Raw genomic sequence first — 15,111 nt, forward strand, 5'->3', positions numbered from 1 at the left:
AAAATTATCAAACCTGACAATCAGAAACGATCAGTATCCATGGAAGGAATAGGAACCAGTCTCACGGACTTAACCATAAAAGGAGTGAGCCCAAGTGTTTTATGGGGCAAATTTTTCAAAGCTTCAGGGCACACATAATTCTTACGCTAGTTCAACTGTCACTGATGGTTGTGGAGAAAAAATGCGAAGTGTCACAATTTGCTTTATACAGCTGGTCCCCAAAGTGGTAAAGATTATATACTGACTCCATGTGGAAGCAGAAACACAACTCGAAGTAAATATTTAGTGGGGCAGTTTCCTAGTCAGTCAACATCTAACCCAAAGATGTAAGCTAGGACAATGGGTTAGGACAAAATTGATTATGAAAAAGATTGAAAAGAAAAATCTGTGTTTGATGAAGCTGTAGATCCAACTTTGATGAAACAGCATTCCAAAATGGAAATAAATTAAAATGCACTTTTAAACTGGACCTGAATAGTTCTCTAAATTATAGAAAGGTCCTTCCTCGATTTGATGAGGTGTACTGATCCATAACCAATAGTCAGAGTGTGTGTGTGTGTGTGTGTGTGTGTGTGTGTGTGTGTGTGTGTATTAAATATCAAGGCAGGATCTTTTAATGCCATTCTCACAAATGGGTTTTGGGAGACTTGTGATCGCAGTGGAGTGACAGCAACAGTTCCAAGGTGGGTCCAGAAGCACAGTGACACCAAGAGCCCAGAGGTTTCTGGGATGAGTGAACACCCAAAAATGCATGGAGTAATTTTGAAAAGGAATGTTCTCTCAGGAGTCTTAAACCAGAAGGTCTTAAACTGATCACAGTCCCTTACGAATGTGTAGGGAACTGTGGGGGAACAAATGAAATAAAGTATTATAAAGGCACAGAAATTCAATTACTGTGGCAGCAACACTGAAGTATAGAGATAGATGAATGGGAGAGAAGTAAAACAGATCCAAGGTCCCCTTTAATATGACAACAGCATTTTCAAAGTATGAGAGGGTCTGATAGATTCTTCAATAAATCCATGGAGACAGATCTAGAACCATTTCAAAATTAATACAGTTATGTGTCATCTACCAAGATACAAACAAAGACTTCCAGATAGAATATACACCATGCTTTGGAAGAAATAGGCTATCTGACTCACACTGGGGAAGTGCCTCCAAGTATCCCCAGAGGACACATGGATTAAAATGGATTAAAATATTTGACTTCATAACTATTTTCTATGTCTTCGTGATTGAAAAAAATAAACCCGATAGAAATGCAAATAAAAATGGTCACTGTGTATAAGGATTATATGAATAGATCTCCTCTTCTCCTTAAACCTGTCTCTTAGCAGCTCACTAGCTATGGCTATTCCACAGAAGCTAAGTTCCACCCTTGGAAGAAGGGGACAAGATTCAAAGCAATTATTTTCCAAAGAAAGAGTCCTCAGCCTGTCTACTCCCAGGGACAGTGAGGAGAAGGGAAAGAGATGGTGAAAAGGGGCAGGTAGTCACTTGTTCTAAGCTCCCTCCATAACACAGATGAAGAGCCATTAAAATGATCTGAAGACAAGGGGGAATTCTCAAACTCCCATTCCCAGTGTGGGGAAGGCAGTCTAGCGCAGAGGGCTATGCTGCTGGTTCGAGGCAGAGGGCAAGCCGGGGGCAGCACCCGTGTGCAAAGAGCCCAGAGACTGCTCTGCTGGGACCAGAATGAAAACACCATTGTAGCTTTGGCTTGGGAGTTACCAAAGGTGGGCAAGAGGGCTCTTGGGACAGAGTAACTCCCGGCCCAGTAGCAACAGAGCAAGTGAACGCTAGCCAGGGGCTGGTGGGATCACAGTCAGACCTTGAGGGTCTATAGTTGGAGGGAGGGAAGGGTTTGACTGCTCACTAGGTGAGAAGTGGTTTGTGAGTGATCAGCCTGAGGTTCCTCAGGTCTTAGTGTTAGAGACTAGATATTTGAGGACCAACCACTGGGCTAACCAACCTCCCTGTGCAGGACACTAAAAAAACAGAAACTAATAAGACTAAATTAGGGTCATAGTCTGTACACTGAACATCTTGTAATGGGTTCCATAAAGGCTTGCTCCCAGGTCTGGCACTTTTGGGTAACACTGTGGATCTTTAGGAGGTGGGGACTTATAGAAGGTCCTTATGTCATTGAGAGTGAGCTCCAAGGTGGACAGGGGATTCTTGTTCTCTCGTCTTTGGTTGATTTTCTGGCTTATGGAGTTAAGTACTTGCTCTGCCATAGACTCCCATCACGATGCACTGTCTTTATTAGAAGCCTAAAGCAATGAGGCTACTAGACCTTGGACTGCAATCTGCTGAGCCATGAACCAAAGCAAGACTTTTCTCTTTATAAACTAATCTCCTTGGATAATCCATTATAACAGTGGTTCTCAGCCTGTGGGGCTGAAGGACCATTTCACGGGGGTAGCTTAAGATAATCAGAAAACACAGATATTTGTATTATGATTCATAACAGTAGCAAAATCATAGTTATGAAGTAGCAATGAAATAATTTTATGGGTGGGGGTCAGCACAACATGAGGAACTGTATTAAAGTTGGGAGCATTAGAAAGTTTGAGAACCATTGCCTTACAGTGATGGGAAGCTGACCAACACAAGCTCTTATTTACCATGCCTGACAACAATGGGAGTTCTACAAGAATCTGGCAGTCAGTATGTCCAAGGAAAGTTCTGAAAGGCCAAGTCTTCTGCTCTGAGGGATCATGTCCTCCAAAGTGTATATGTTGACATCTCAACCTTCAGTGGAATGGTGTCAGGAGGTAGGGACTTTGGGGTGGGATGAGGGAAAAGGTCCCCAAAGCTCCCTTCTTCCACCACGACAGCTAGAACAATGTATGAACCAGAACATAGGGTCTCATTATAAACCCAGTCTGCTGGTACGGGATCTTGGACCTACCAGTGTCAGAGCTTTGGGAAATAAGTTTCTACTGTTTAGAAACGACCTGGTGTAGAATGGTGTCAGAGTGGACCAGGGCACCAAGTCAGGTGAAGGAGACAGGGCAGGTAGGATGATCAGACCTGAAGGAGCTAATTTGGGATGCTCTTAAAAGTGTTAGTGGCTGTGTGTGTGTGTGTGTGTGTGTGTGTGTGTGTGTGTGTGTGTTGATGTGGAAATGAAGATAAAGCAGCTCCATCTCCTCAGCCCATATGAGTTCTGCAGAAGGCAGGCAAGCCAGTAGTTATGAGTGATTGTCATCTTCTATGGATAAAGAAATAGAAAAGTGCCTTCAGAGCACAGACAAGCGATTCTGTCAAAGGGAAAAAATATAAGCGACCAAAGCAAACGTGAAAAGAAATGTTCAGATAGCAGAGAAATATGCTATTAAAAATGAAAGGCCACTGTGTAATTGTCAGACTGGCAAGCTAAATAATAGGGTGGAAAGACAAGAAACTCATTAGACAAAGAAAATGCCTCTGAACATGTCCTCTCCCCACCTATAGCAGGGAGTTCCTTCGTGGTGCCTCCAGAGTTAGGCTTCCTCAGGCTAAGACCTTGTCAGGCTAGTGCCTGCTTTGAAAGAATCAGCTATTGTTCAAAGAGTCTCAGGAGTCACCTCCAATGGCCCCCGAGCCTGCAGTGCATTCTTTTGTATATGACGGTATATCTTCAAGACAGATTTGTCTCGTGGAGGGAGCCGAAGCTAATTTAAAGCCAACTGCAGATACACTGTGATGATGAGGCATGCTTTCTTGTAAATCAGAGGTGCTGACCAAAGAGGCGCCCAAGAGCCACGCAGAGGTTCCCAGAAAGAACACGTGCAGATCCTACCTGGCAAGAGATAGCTCAGTCTGTCAGATGCAAAGGTCTCCCAACTGGTCTAGCCACAATCTTACTTTCATCAAGTCTGTGAGATATTGAAATGTGAGCTTGTCGTCTCTGTACCCTGGCTGTCACTGGATTAATAACAACTTGTAGAATGGCTTTCAAACCTGGCCTGATCTGGTACCTGTCTTCGCAGCTTCATCTGATACCCACATCTAGCCTCTGGAAAATCCCCATGGGCATCAGGCTGGCCCTGCTAGATTCTTTGCAAATTCTGTTTTCTTTTCTTTTTCTTTTTCTTTTTTTTTTTGAGATAAGATATCATGTAGCCCAGGCTGGCCCTTGAACTCACTCTATTGTGGACTTGAACTGCTGAACCTCCTGCCTCGACCTCTGAGTGCTTCATGTGCCTGGTTGGTACATTGTGGGGCATGGAATCTAGTGCTTCCTGTATGCTATGTAAGCACTCTACCAAAGGAGCCATTCATCCAGTTCTTCCACTCTCTTTTAACCATGAATGGTCAACCAGCTACACAGATCTTGGCTCAAAGGTTCTGTGAAACTGAAAGAATTTCAGTCCTTGATGCCTAGAATCACCCTAGTCCACTGTATGGATTTTCAAGCATTGTATACATTTTGGGGTTGTTTATGTGTCTGTTTCACTCTGGAAATTGTTAACCTGCAGGAAGGAAAAGAATAGTCTTGAATGTTATGTAAAGTACAGCTCAACAGGCCTGGTGGTGGTGTGGCGGCAGCAAACTCCCAGCACCCAGGAGGCAGGGGCAGGCTGATCTCTGAGAGTACGAGGTCAGTGGGGTCTACAAAGTGAGTTCCAGGACAGCCAGGGCTGTTATACACAGAACCAGAGAGATAGACAGACAGATAAATAGATAGGTAGATAGATACAGACAGACAGAGACACAGACACAGACTGAAAAACAGACACAGAGAGAGACAGAGAGAGAGTCCCAATTTAGCCGACAGATAAATCAGAGATACTATTTGAGATACCCATGATCAGTTCTTTTCAAGAAGACCACAATATTCCTCTAACCCTGTATGGACTCACTCTTCCCATATCAAGACAATGATCTGCTTCTCTTTCCCTTAGACTAAGGTGGGTCCCCTCGCTTGCTTTGATCTAGAAAGAGGCAACAGTGATGTTGGGCCTGAGGTGGATGCATTTTGTTCCACAGAGGCCTGGTAGGTAATGCTCTACCATGGAGACAAACGATTGCCCTATGAGAAAATCCACTTAGGGCATTGGAGGAAGGGAGGCCACCATGGAGGCCAGCCAGTTCTGACCACCAGCCAGATAACATACAGTTATGGTGGATGCTGCCTTGTGCCACTGAGTTGGGGCGGTTTGTGAGGTAGTAGGAGTACCTGAAATATTGGTCTTTTATCTTAAACCCTGAGCATGCTACTGTCTCTAAGGCTTCAACCTTTTCTGTAAAAACCACAAACCTGGTCCCATGTCACCTACAGAGAAGCAGTAATTGACACCTGTTACCTGGGCACCTATTGAGGAACTAGTCATTATGTGACATTTAGAAGTCATTCTAAATGTATTTTCAGCTGCCTGAAGCTTTTGCTACATATGTAATTGTTCTGATTTGGGGGTATGTGTTGTCATTATCTCCAGTGATTCTCTAGTCACCTAAAACACAGTAGACAGCCTATGAAATTCTATTGAGGAAATAAGTCATTTTCGCTGCTCCCATTTGGTAAGCATCTTGCCAGCTCTTCCTTCACGTTCTCCCTCGATACCACTGCATGTTTTCTGCCTTCTGGGGAGCATAGTTCTCAAATGTCCTCTGCCCATATAAGCCAAAACCCAACCCATTTATTGCCTCCTTTGAGGCAGAGGCAATGGTGTGAGTCCAAAAGCAATGCCAGGCATTTTATTGAAATACACAGAATTCAGACATGAAACTATGTTTGATAGATGGTGCTCCCTTTTGCTTTCCAATGCTCTCCCCCTCTCATACCTCCAGGGACATCCACCATGCATGGCAACAGCCATACCCCCATGGCAACAGCCATATGCCAATGCATCCATAATGATTTGTAACTCTATGAATCCTAATAAGATCAGTAATTGTTGTCATTTGCTCTGAGCTAGGCACTACAGGGAAAGCTGGCTTGTATGGCATCCACTGTTTTATGAAGAAGGGAGCTAAGTCTCAGGGCTCAGGAAGTATTAGGCGACAGACAAGGAGTCAAGTACCAAAGATGATATCATGCCGCTGATGGACCTTCCCTAGGGGACAGTCTCCAGCCGTCCTTCCTTTCTACAGTTGAAGGCTGACACCTTCCTAGACTCTCCACTCCTCTCTATCATCTACACTCACTTTTTACAAGCTGTCACTGCAATATCAGAATGGCTGATAGCAGCCTACAGTGACCTCCCTCAGCTGAGTTTCAATCGAACAAATGACTTGCAAAAAGGAAACAGGACAAGCAAGACTTAGGTTTGAAATCAATTCAGTTGGATTCTCACCTACACTATTCAATCCAGCATGCATCCCAGGCTGGGTGGGGAGAAGTTTGGGGGAAAGGGACTTGTCCTAGCAATATCAGAGTGACAATGCTTTCTCCTGGTCTCCAGGGGAACTTTTGAAAGACAGAGTCTCTCGTAATCTAGACTGTTCTCTAATGCACTGTAGTTTGAGTGTAGTGTAGTATAGTGGAGGGTGACCTGGACTCTCGGTCTTCCAGCTACTCCTGTCAAGTGCTTGAGATCACAGGGGTGAGCTGTCACACCTCGGTGGTCAGGAACCTTTGGTGATGAGATGGAATCTGCTCATTTGGTTTCCTTAGACAGCTTGCACGTGGATGCTTCACTTCTCAGCTTGGCACAACCCCCTCCTTCTGGCCGCACTGTTGTTTCTAGTCTTTTCAGTCTCGTGTTGCAGATTGATGACCTCATCTCTTGGGAGTTGATAACATAATGGCATATTTATTTTTCTGTTCACAGCTTGTGTGAAAAATGCATTTAAGGCTGCTAATGAAAACAAAAAACATCTCATTGATGGCCCAGCTGAAATAGTGCTGTCTTAAGAAATTGCTCCATCAGTAGTGGTATTCTAGAAGCTTCTACAGTGACTTTCAGATGAATACAACTGTTATATTCCTCAGTACGAGGTCTTAATACTGTTTGAGCATCAGTCTCTGGGCTCATGTCAATTACTCACTTTGCCTCTTTAATTAGCTTGCCAGGCCCTAGAAAGCAAGGGCATACATCTTTCTATTATTTCTGCTTTGGTATTTGGGGCTTATCACCTGTCCATCTCTGCTGGGAGAAACATCTTCATACTCCTCTGGTGTTAAGAGGAAATTGCCAATCACATATTGATGTGTTTAGGGTCTCCTACCTCACTGAGCCATCTTCTGACACTCTATTAACTATAGGTTTCAACTTTCCTCTTGACTCTGTGTCTTTTTATTTTTTATTTTCTTTTAAATCACAAGTTTCTCTGTCACAACATCCTTACCCAAGCATTGTCAACTCCTTAAGAGTGTGGAGTCCAGGGGAAGAGGCTAAGTGCCTGGCAGCTCCCTGCCCTTAAGGACAGCAGGACCTGGGTCATTAAGCCCCATGTCCTTTATAGCCCAGGACACCAACACAACCCTGAGGTCCCAGGTAGCCATCATCTCTGACTTTCCACCATTGTCTCTGTGAGGGCTGTGATCTGACTCAGTCCATGCCCATCCCTCATGGATGAGCTCTCTTTACTCCGTTCCCCAGAACTCCTATCTGTCTTCAGCTACACCCCTGTAGCCCTCAGCCACTTAGCTTTGGGAGAGCATCATGTAGCCCTCTTCCCTGACTTGTTTCATACTCATGCTCACAGGCCCTTGGGACTTTAGTGTCTTGACTAAATTTTCATAATGTACAGACTCTCATTCCTAAGATAGTTCATGTCTTTTCTTTGCTTCTCAGCAGACACACTCCCTATCCCTTCCCCCTCTCTGCTTCTTAGCTCACTAGAAGCTAACATTGAAGCATTCTGAAGAGACAGCTAATGCTCTCCTTACTCCTTGCTATGGTGCTCCCATCCCTTGACTTCTTTGTCTCTTCCTTCCCTTAGACACTTCTCTCTGCTCTTGCCTATTCCTTTGGTGTCCTGCTCAATCCAATAATTTCCCATCAGAATAGAAACACCAAGGCCTGTCTTCCACCTTTGAGAACTGCCTCTGGATCTCTCGAGAAACATCCATTCCCAGCTCGACTCTCCCTAAGTCTTTCCAAGAGTAGTTCATTTTCCCTCATCCCACTTGATCTTCCATTCTTCCTCAAAGATGCGCAGCTGTGCTTTTGTTCTCATCACTTTACAGAAGCTACCAGCCTCACCTGACTTCTGTCCATCATTTAGGACTGCCTCATCACCAAGGCCACTGCTGTGTGACACAACTGACTATTCTTGTTTTTTGTTGTTGTTGGTGGTGGTAGTTTATTTGTTATTTGAGGTAGTTTCTCTGTAACATCCCTGGTGTCCTGGTACTCACTCTGTAGACCAGACTATTCTTGTTTTTAAACACTATCTTCTGCCTTGGGGACTCCACAGTCTCCTAATTTTTCTCCTACCCTGTGTGCCACACTCATTGTCTCTCCTGTCTGCTCTCCTCCTGGCCTAACACCTCTGAGACTATTCTCAGAGTCTTTTCTCTGTCTTTTCTCTGGATTCCCTCTCTCTGGCCACATCTGCATGCCTCTTGATGCATCCAAGATTTTACTCAGTCCATGTCCCCTCAAGCTCCAAGTTCCCATATCCACTACCCACCTGGTAGACACTCAGATGTCTAACAGACATTCCCAGCGTAGTGGGAAAGCAATGTTCTGATGACCCACCTTCTCCTCTCTCTCTCTCTCTCTCTCTCTCTCTCTCTCTCTCTCTCTCTCTCTCTATCTCTATCTCCATCTCTGTCAAATATACCACCATTTACCCAGTTATTCTTGTTCTGAACCTAGAAATTACACTTGATTTTTTTCTCTTCCCCATGTTCAAATTTGTCAGTTCTGCCTTTGAAGGACGTGCCCAGTGTGCTCGCTCCTCACTGCCTACACTAGCAGAGTACATCAGAGTCCAAGGCCTCACGACCTGTCTCCTGGACCTTCTAAGGTCTCCTAGTTGGCCTCTCTGTTTCTACTCTTGCTTCCAATCAACCATTATCCACCCAGCTACCGCAGTAATCATTACAAAATAGATAGATGCGCCTCTCAGTTGCTAACCCTCCCCCCAATGACTTTTAACCACAAGTAGACAAGTCTACAAATTTTACTCCACCAAAAAAAAAAACCCACTTGACATGAGCTATCTGCCCTCAGGCTCTTTTTTGCCCTTGCTTCTTGCCCTTGCTTGAGCAGACAAGGCTTTCTCATCTCTGTACCCACTGTTCCCTCTGCCAGCCCACTCTTCCTTCCGGATTTTACAAGCCTGGTTGAGTCAGCACTCTGTTTGAATGTTCCTATGCTGCATAGAACTTCTCAGACCACCTGTTCCATCATCCCTATGCTACCTGGCCTCTCAGACTGCTTGCTCCCTGATAGCCTGTCTTCATCCTTAACTTTTCAGGGCCTATTGCGCATGTCTATCCCATGGGCAAGGACTTTCTGCCTCGTCCACTCTTGGTGGCTAAAGCAAGGGTTCAGCGAGCATTTGTAGAGTGAGTGGATACACTTGTAATGTAGGGAGAGAAGCAGAGAGGCTAAAGAGTGTCTTCCAGTAAACACAAAGCTCCAATGTCCTTCCAGGAGGAGAGTTAGGGACAGTGATAGGCAGGCACAACGAAGGCCACGCGGTGAGTCAGCCTCTCTCACAGCCCTGTTCTACAGAGATCCCACAACAGTAGAAATCACCTGTGTCCCCCTTGTCTCAAAATGTAGCTGCTGGTCACAGCTGGTCGTTGAGGACTCGAGAAGTAGCTAACGGGATTGAGAGATGGAATTTGGGTATAACTTAATTTTGATCCACCTTTAAACAGCTACATGTGGCTGGTGGCTATAATCATTAGATAACTTGAAAAGTGTCTTTCTTCCACCTGTGGTGGCAGGATGATCATTATTGAAAAGTCCAATCAGCATCTGGGCACAGTTGGCAAAAACTAGACCTATTATTCTGACGCAGAGTTGCAAAGTATGGTACTGTAATTGATACTGGCCTCAAAGGAACTTTTGAGGGATTGTGTTATTATCGTTCTTTGCTATGATTTTGTGTTTGTTAGAGTTCGTGGTAACCAGCCTGTGAGTCTGTGTTTTAGCTTACAAACTAAAAATAGCAAAGAAGTGCTTTGGGATTGCATTGAGGGTTGTTCAGAGACAGGGGACTGTTTGGAGTGGATCAGCTTGTTGATACTTAGGATGAGCTAATTAATTTTGACAACAGCTAAGTTTGCATCTGCAAAAATTGGATTTGCAATATTATTGTGCTGTTTTCAAGCTGTCATCTGCAACTTCCGGGATGACTTTGAATGAGTGATGTCTGTTTTCCAACTTGCTGCTAAAAATGAATTTGCTTACTGGAATTGTTATGATAGGTTCTTTAAGGTTTTTAGTTGGCTTGGATGTAAAAAAAAAAACCCTATGAGTGGCTTATCATATTCTCTTCCATAATGAATTCAGAAAACAATGTGAGCAGACAGAGTCTAAGCAGACACTATAACTAACACAATGGAATGAACCATCTAACCCAACCCTACTGTCACACATTTGTCCAGAATAAGTATGGTGTTATTTTCAAGCCAATAGGACTGTCTTCACGACCCATAGCAGAGCACAAGTAGTGTTCAGCAGTCTACTTTGGGGACTCTAAATGGAGTGAGTAGATTTAAACTAAACAAGCTTAAAGGCATTAAGAAAATTTGACACTCTCGCTAAAGAGACCAATGAATCTGTAGCAGCCGGGAGCCTTCTTTACTGCAGCTGACAAGGCGATCTAGGACCCAGTGCAAAGGAGACTGGAAACAAAAGAGAGAAAAGGCTAATTCCCACCAGGGAGTCCTGTGCACTTTGCAATGCAGACCCTCCCTGCCTTCCACCCTAGATGGCAGGTCTCCCATGGAGACTCCCCTCCAGGTAAATGTTAAGCAACGATGCTGAGAACACTCACCAATGGGCATCACTAGGAAGAAAGGCAGCCAGCAGAGCACGAAGCAGCCCACCACGATGCCCAGAGTCTTGGCCGCTTTCTTCTCTCGGGAAAACTTGAGCAGCCTCACGGAGAAGTGAGTCTTATTCTTGGCACTGTTCACCCCACCACCTCCTGCCGGGACGTTTTTCCGGTGGATACGAAGAGTCACTTGCTCGGAGTCTGACTTGTCCGTCTTGAGGCCAGACTTGAGGCCCCGACTTTCCCTCTTGGCCACCACGTAGACTCGACAGTACATAACCAGGATGATGGCCAGCGGCACGTAGAAAGAGCCCAGCGCAGAGAAGAGCACATAGCCAGGCTCCTCGTTGATCTGGCAGATGGTCTCATCCTCAGGCGCTGGCTGCCTCCAGCCAAACAAGGGTCCGATGGAGATGACCAGGGAAAGCGCCCAGACACACAGCAGAGCCCTGACGCCCCTCCTCTGGGTGACAATAGTGGGGTAGCGCAGCGGGTAGCTCACACCGATGTATCTGTCGATGGAGATGATACAGAGGCCCATGATGGACGCTGTGCAACATAGGACATCCACAGCAGCCCAGATGTTGCAGAAGACCCTGCCAAAGGCCCAGTAGCCCAGGATCTCAAAGATGGCGGAGAAGGGCAGCACGGTGGAGGTGAGAAGAAGGTCTGCCACTGCCAGGTTGACGATGTAGTAGTGAGTCACCGAGTGCAGATGCCGGTGACAGGCCACCGAGAGGATCACTAAGATGTTCCCCAGCACCCCGAATATGATGAGTCCCCCCAAGATCACCCCGAGCAGAATGGCCTTAGAAATGTTCACCGGTGCTGGTGGGTGGGTGCAGTTGGAGCCTTCAGAAGCATTTTCAGCGAGAAGCACCATGGTCCCAGGGAGCAGGGAGGTCAAGGTCCGGCTCTGGACAGCCTCCCTCTGGAGGGGGGGCGGAGGTGGGAGTGAGGAAGCCAAGTTAAAAGACCTCAGCTTGGGGGAGTCCAGCCAGCTGGGTTGGACTGGGGGAGGGAGAGAACACACCTGTTGGAAACCACCCTGGGCAGCCCTGGGAATCCTCAGAGGGCCACACTAACTCATAGAGCATTAAGGGTGACATGGCCAGGGTGGATCTGCACTGCTGGGGACACTTTCCCTACCAGCTCGCAGAGAGAGGTTCAAGGGGACATGCTGCTGAATGCAATCCCAGAGATCACAGGTGTTCGCTTTTCTACGAGGTCTGGTCCATCCTGTGCCTTCACATGTACATTAGAAATTCACAAGTCTATCGCCGGCCTGTGCTGAAAGAAAGGGCAGCTAAGTGTGGCTCAGCAGTCGAAGCTCAAAGCAGGGACCCTGGGCATCTGGATGCTGCAGCTGGCAGGTAGTTACTCTCAGCTTGGCCGCCCAACTATGGGCTCCTGCTAGCTCCAGCTTCTAGGCGCTCTGGCACGGTAGCATGGGTCTGAAATATTTGCTGAGACCGAAGTGGCCCTGGATCTTCGTTTATCTGAATCCAGCTGAAAATAAAAAGCGCAAAGAAATATGCGGACAGTGAGGCAGGCGCCCTAGGCAGCCAGGCCCTGCTGAGCTCGCCCAGTAACCAGACTCCTGCTGGGCGCCTGCTGCTCTGCAGTCCAGGAGTGGCTTTGTATGGCCTTGATGCAGGCAATGAGGAGACACAGGAGGAGATCCTTGGCTTTGTCCCTTTCCTTAGTCCTCCCCAGTCCTGCCCTTGGGAAGCTGCCTTCACCTCTCCGTGACTGACCAAGTTCAATACCCAAAACAAAACCAAGCCGCCCCCCCCAAATCAAAACAACCTTCCCACCTCAAATAGTGACAACAAAACCCCGACCCGCAGTAGCTGGAAGCTGGATTTCAACAGCCAGGATGGAGAAAATAAAATCCCGAAACGCCCCCTCCCTGCACCATCCCCCCAGCTTGACTGCGGCTGCGGGCTGTCACACCGAAGCAAGCCGGTGGAATCTGGAGGAGCCTCCAGGTCGCTCCGTGAACAGGTTGCACCACAGTCACCTGGAGAGGGCGGCCTGGGAGAGCGAACCTCAGAGAGCACGGAACCGCAGGGCCACGCGCACGCTCACTCCCGCGGAATTGGCGCTCGTGGGAGCAGAGCGCGCGAGTCTGTCTACTAGCCAAGCCACCCGCGAGGGAGAGTCAGGTTCCCAGCAAAGCCGATCCCCAGGGATAAACAGGGCCCTGGTGGATTCATGCAGAATCTCCTAGGGACGTCTGCCCTAGAGATTCCAGCCTCTAGCCACACCCGGGTTTCTGGGGAGCCGGGTAGGAGTGCATCACTCCTCGGACCAGACTCGAGTAGCAGTCACTGAGGATTCCCTAAGGGTTAAAAAAAATCAAATCCGCGTGCCAGCAGTTGGGGATGCCTGGGATTTTCTGGGCTAGGGGTCATGATCTACCTAAATGGCTCGATTTCTACAACTGCAAAAGGTCTAGGAAACGTGGGACAGGAGTGCGGGGCTTGGGGACATGCTCACTTTGTCTTTTGGGGTCGAACCCCAAGGCAGGGATCTCAGACTGCTGTGAAAATCACAAGTTCAAGTCTTCTCAGGCGGTCCCCAAATCACGCCACTGCGGAACCCGCCTTCTCCCACCTGGGGTCTATAACTGGGTTAAAATGACACTTGTTAACTAGAAGGTTAACTTCTCGTGGCAAATCAGGAAAACGCGGTGGTTTGGGGTGCTGGTATCAAAGCGGGTCCTAAAGCGGATACGCGGGGCTAAGTGGAAGGTCCGGTGTCAACTGTAGGCCGGGCACACCTGCCCACTCCCACCCGACCCTGCGGGATTTCCCGCCTGCTCCCGGCACCGCAGCACTACTCACCTGCTGCGTCGATGAGGAGGCCCTGGAGCGGAAGAGCGGACCTCCAGTCCACGCAGCGCCGGCTGCTTCTCTGCAGGGAGGAGAGGGGACGGTCTCCGAAGACCAAGTCCCAGTCCTTAGCACCAGCTGACTCACCCACCACTGCGGAGCACCTCAAACTCCGGGCTCGCTTCTCCTGGGTCTTTTAAAAATAAAGACTGATAACAGAGAAAAGAAAAGGCAAATACAGCGAGTCAATAACTGCACTATCACCGGTTTGATATTCAGTTCCTGGACACCAGAAAAGAGCGGCGAGGAACTTTGCGGCTCTGGTTGACGTAGTACAGGCGGTAGCCCAGAGAGTACCGTAATCTCCAGCTGTTACCGTATTCCTCTGCGGCAACCCGCACAATCTCGTAAAACTCAGGGTTGGTGTCTTTCTCCTTCCTGCCTAGAAGTGGATTCATCTCCCCCTCTCTGTTCTTCTGTCTCTCTGCCCCTCCCCCTTTCCTTTTCTCTTCTCTCTCTCTTCATCCTCCTTCTCTTCTTCATCAGTAGGTTGATATATACATTTAAATAAAAAACAAACAAAAACAGACTTCCTTTCAAGTTTTCACTAAATAGTGTGTTTACAGAAATCCCCCAAAGGTTACTGTGAAAAGTTTAGTTCAGCTCGTGAAGGCATTTATTTAAGTCAGGAAGTGCGTGGTTGATGGTGTCAAACGTGCAGATGAGTTTTAAAAAATACACACAACCAGATAAGATTCCTTAGATTTGATTGCAACAGTTTCAGGAAAACAAAGTCTATTAAGATATGATCTACCTATCATTTGGTTAAATAGAGTTTTTAAAATTATATGTTCTCAAGGCAGCTTCTCCCACAATGTAGTATCTTTGTGTATCTGTTTCCAATTCTCAAAAGAAAATGTCCCCTTGGAGGAGAATTTCCTCTCTTTTTTTTTTTAATAGTAGAGAGCTCACACAGTCTTATTTATTTATCTATCTATTCCTGACAAATTCCGTGGTCTGTTTAATTTAGGACTACTCAGAACATAAGAACAAACAAGAGTTTTCCCAGTATGGTACCCATCTCCCATGTTGTCTTCATTCATTGTTATTGAGTCAGACAGAAGATACTTTTTTTCTTTTTTTTTTTTGAAGTGCTTACTGGAATCCCTTAAGTGTGGTAATACAAAAGCCACCTTAAGAGAACATAGGGCTGCAGATGCATGTATTAGGTAGACTCTTTACTTGCATGCATGTATAAAACCCTGGGTTAGATTACCTGTAGTTCTCTTCAGTCTTCTGAGCAAAAATGTATTAATATTATTCATTTTCCAAAGAAAAACATGTTTAGAGACACTTTAAATAGCAGTATGCCACAGTG

The 15,111-nt window shown here is 46.5% G+C and overlaps 1 protein-coding gene across 5 annotated transcripts in view; it reads right to left on the reverse strand.

The window, feature by feature from the left end:
- Adra1a (adrenoceptor alpha 1A) overlaps window positions 1-14,095 on the reverse strand; it is a 91,798-nt gene extending 77,703 nt beyond the window's left edge. The window contains exons 1-3 of one of the 5 annotated variants that reach the window (XM_040740661.1): window positions 13,746-14,095; window positions 10,897-12,405; window positions 5,674-6,791 (exon numbers count right to left, since the gene is read on the reverse strand). In XM_040740661.1, coding sequence (XP_040596595.1) covers window positions 6,628-6,791; window positions 10,897-11,779 — 1,047 coding nt within the window. In that variant the 5' untranslated portion in view covers window positions 11,780-12,405; window positions 13,746-14,095 and the 3' untranslated portion in view covers window positions 5,674-6,627. Of the gene's footprint in view, window positions 1-5,673; window positions 6,792-8,709; window positions 10,745-10,896; window positions 12,406-13,745 lie in introns of those variants that run through there. The other 4 variants (XM_040740662.1, XM_005075238.4, XM_013117268.3 and 1 more) reach the window with 4 other exon arrangements.
- Between the last annotated feature and the right edge of the window lie 1,016 nt (window positions 14,096-15,111).

The sequence above is a fragment of the Mesocricetus auratus genome, unplaced genomic scaffold, assembly GCF_017639785.1.
Source record: "Mesocricetus auratus isolate SY011 unplaced genomic scaffold, BCM_Maur_2.0 Super-Scaffold_100707, whole genome shotgun sequence".
In the NCBI taxonomy this organism is placed as follows: Eukaryota; Metazoa; Chordata; class Mammalia; order Rodentia; family Cricetidae; genus Mesocricetus; species Mesocricetus auratus.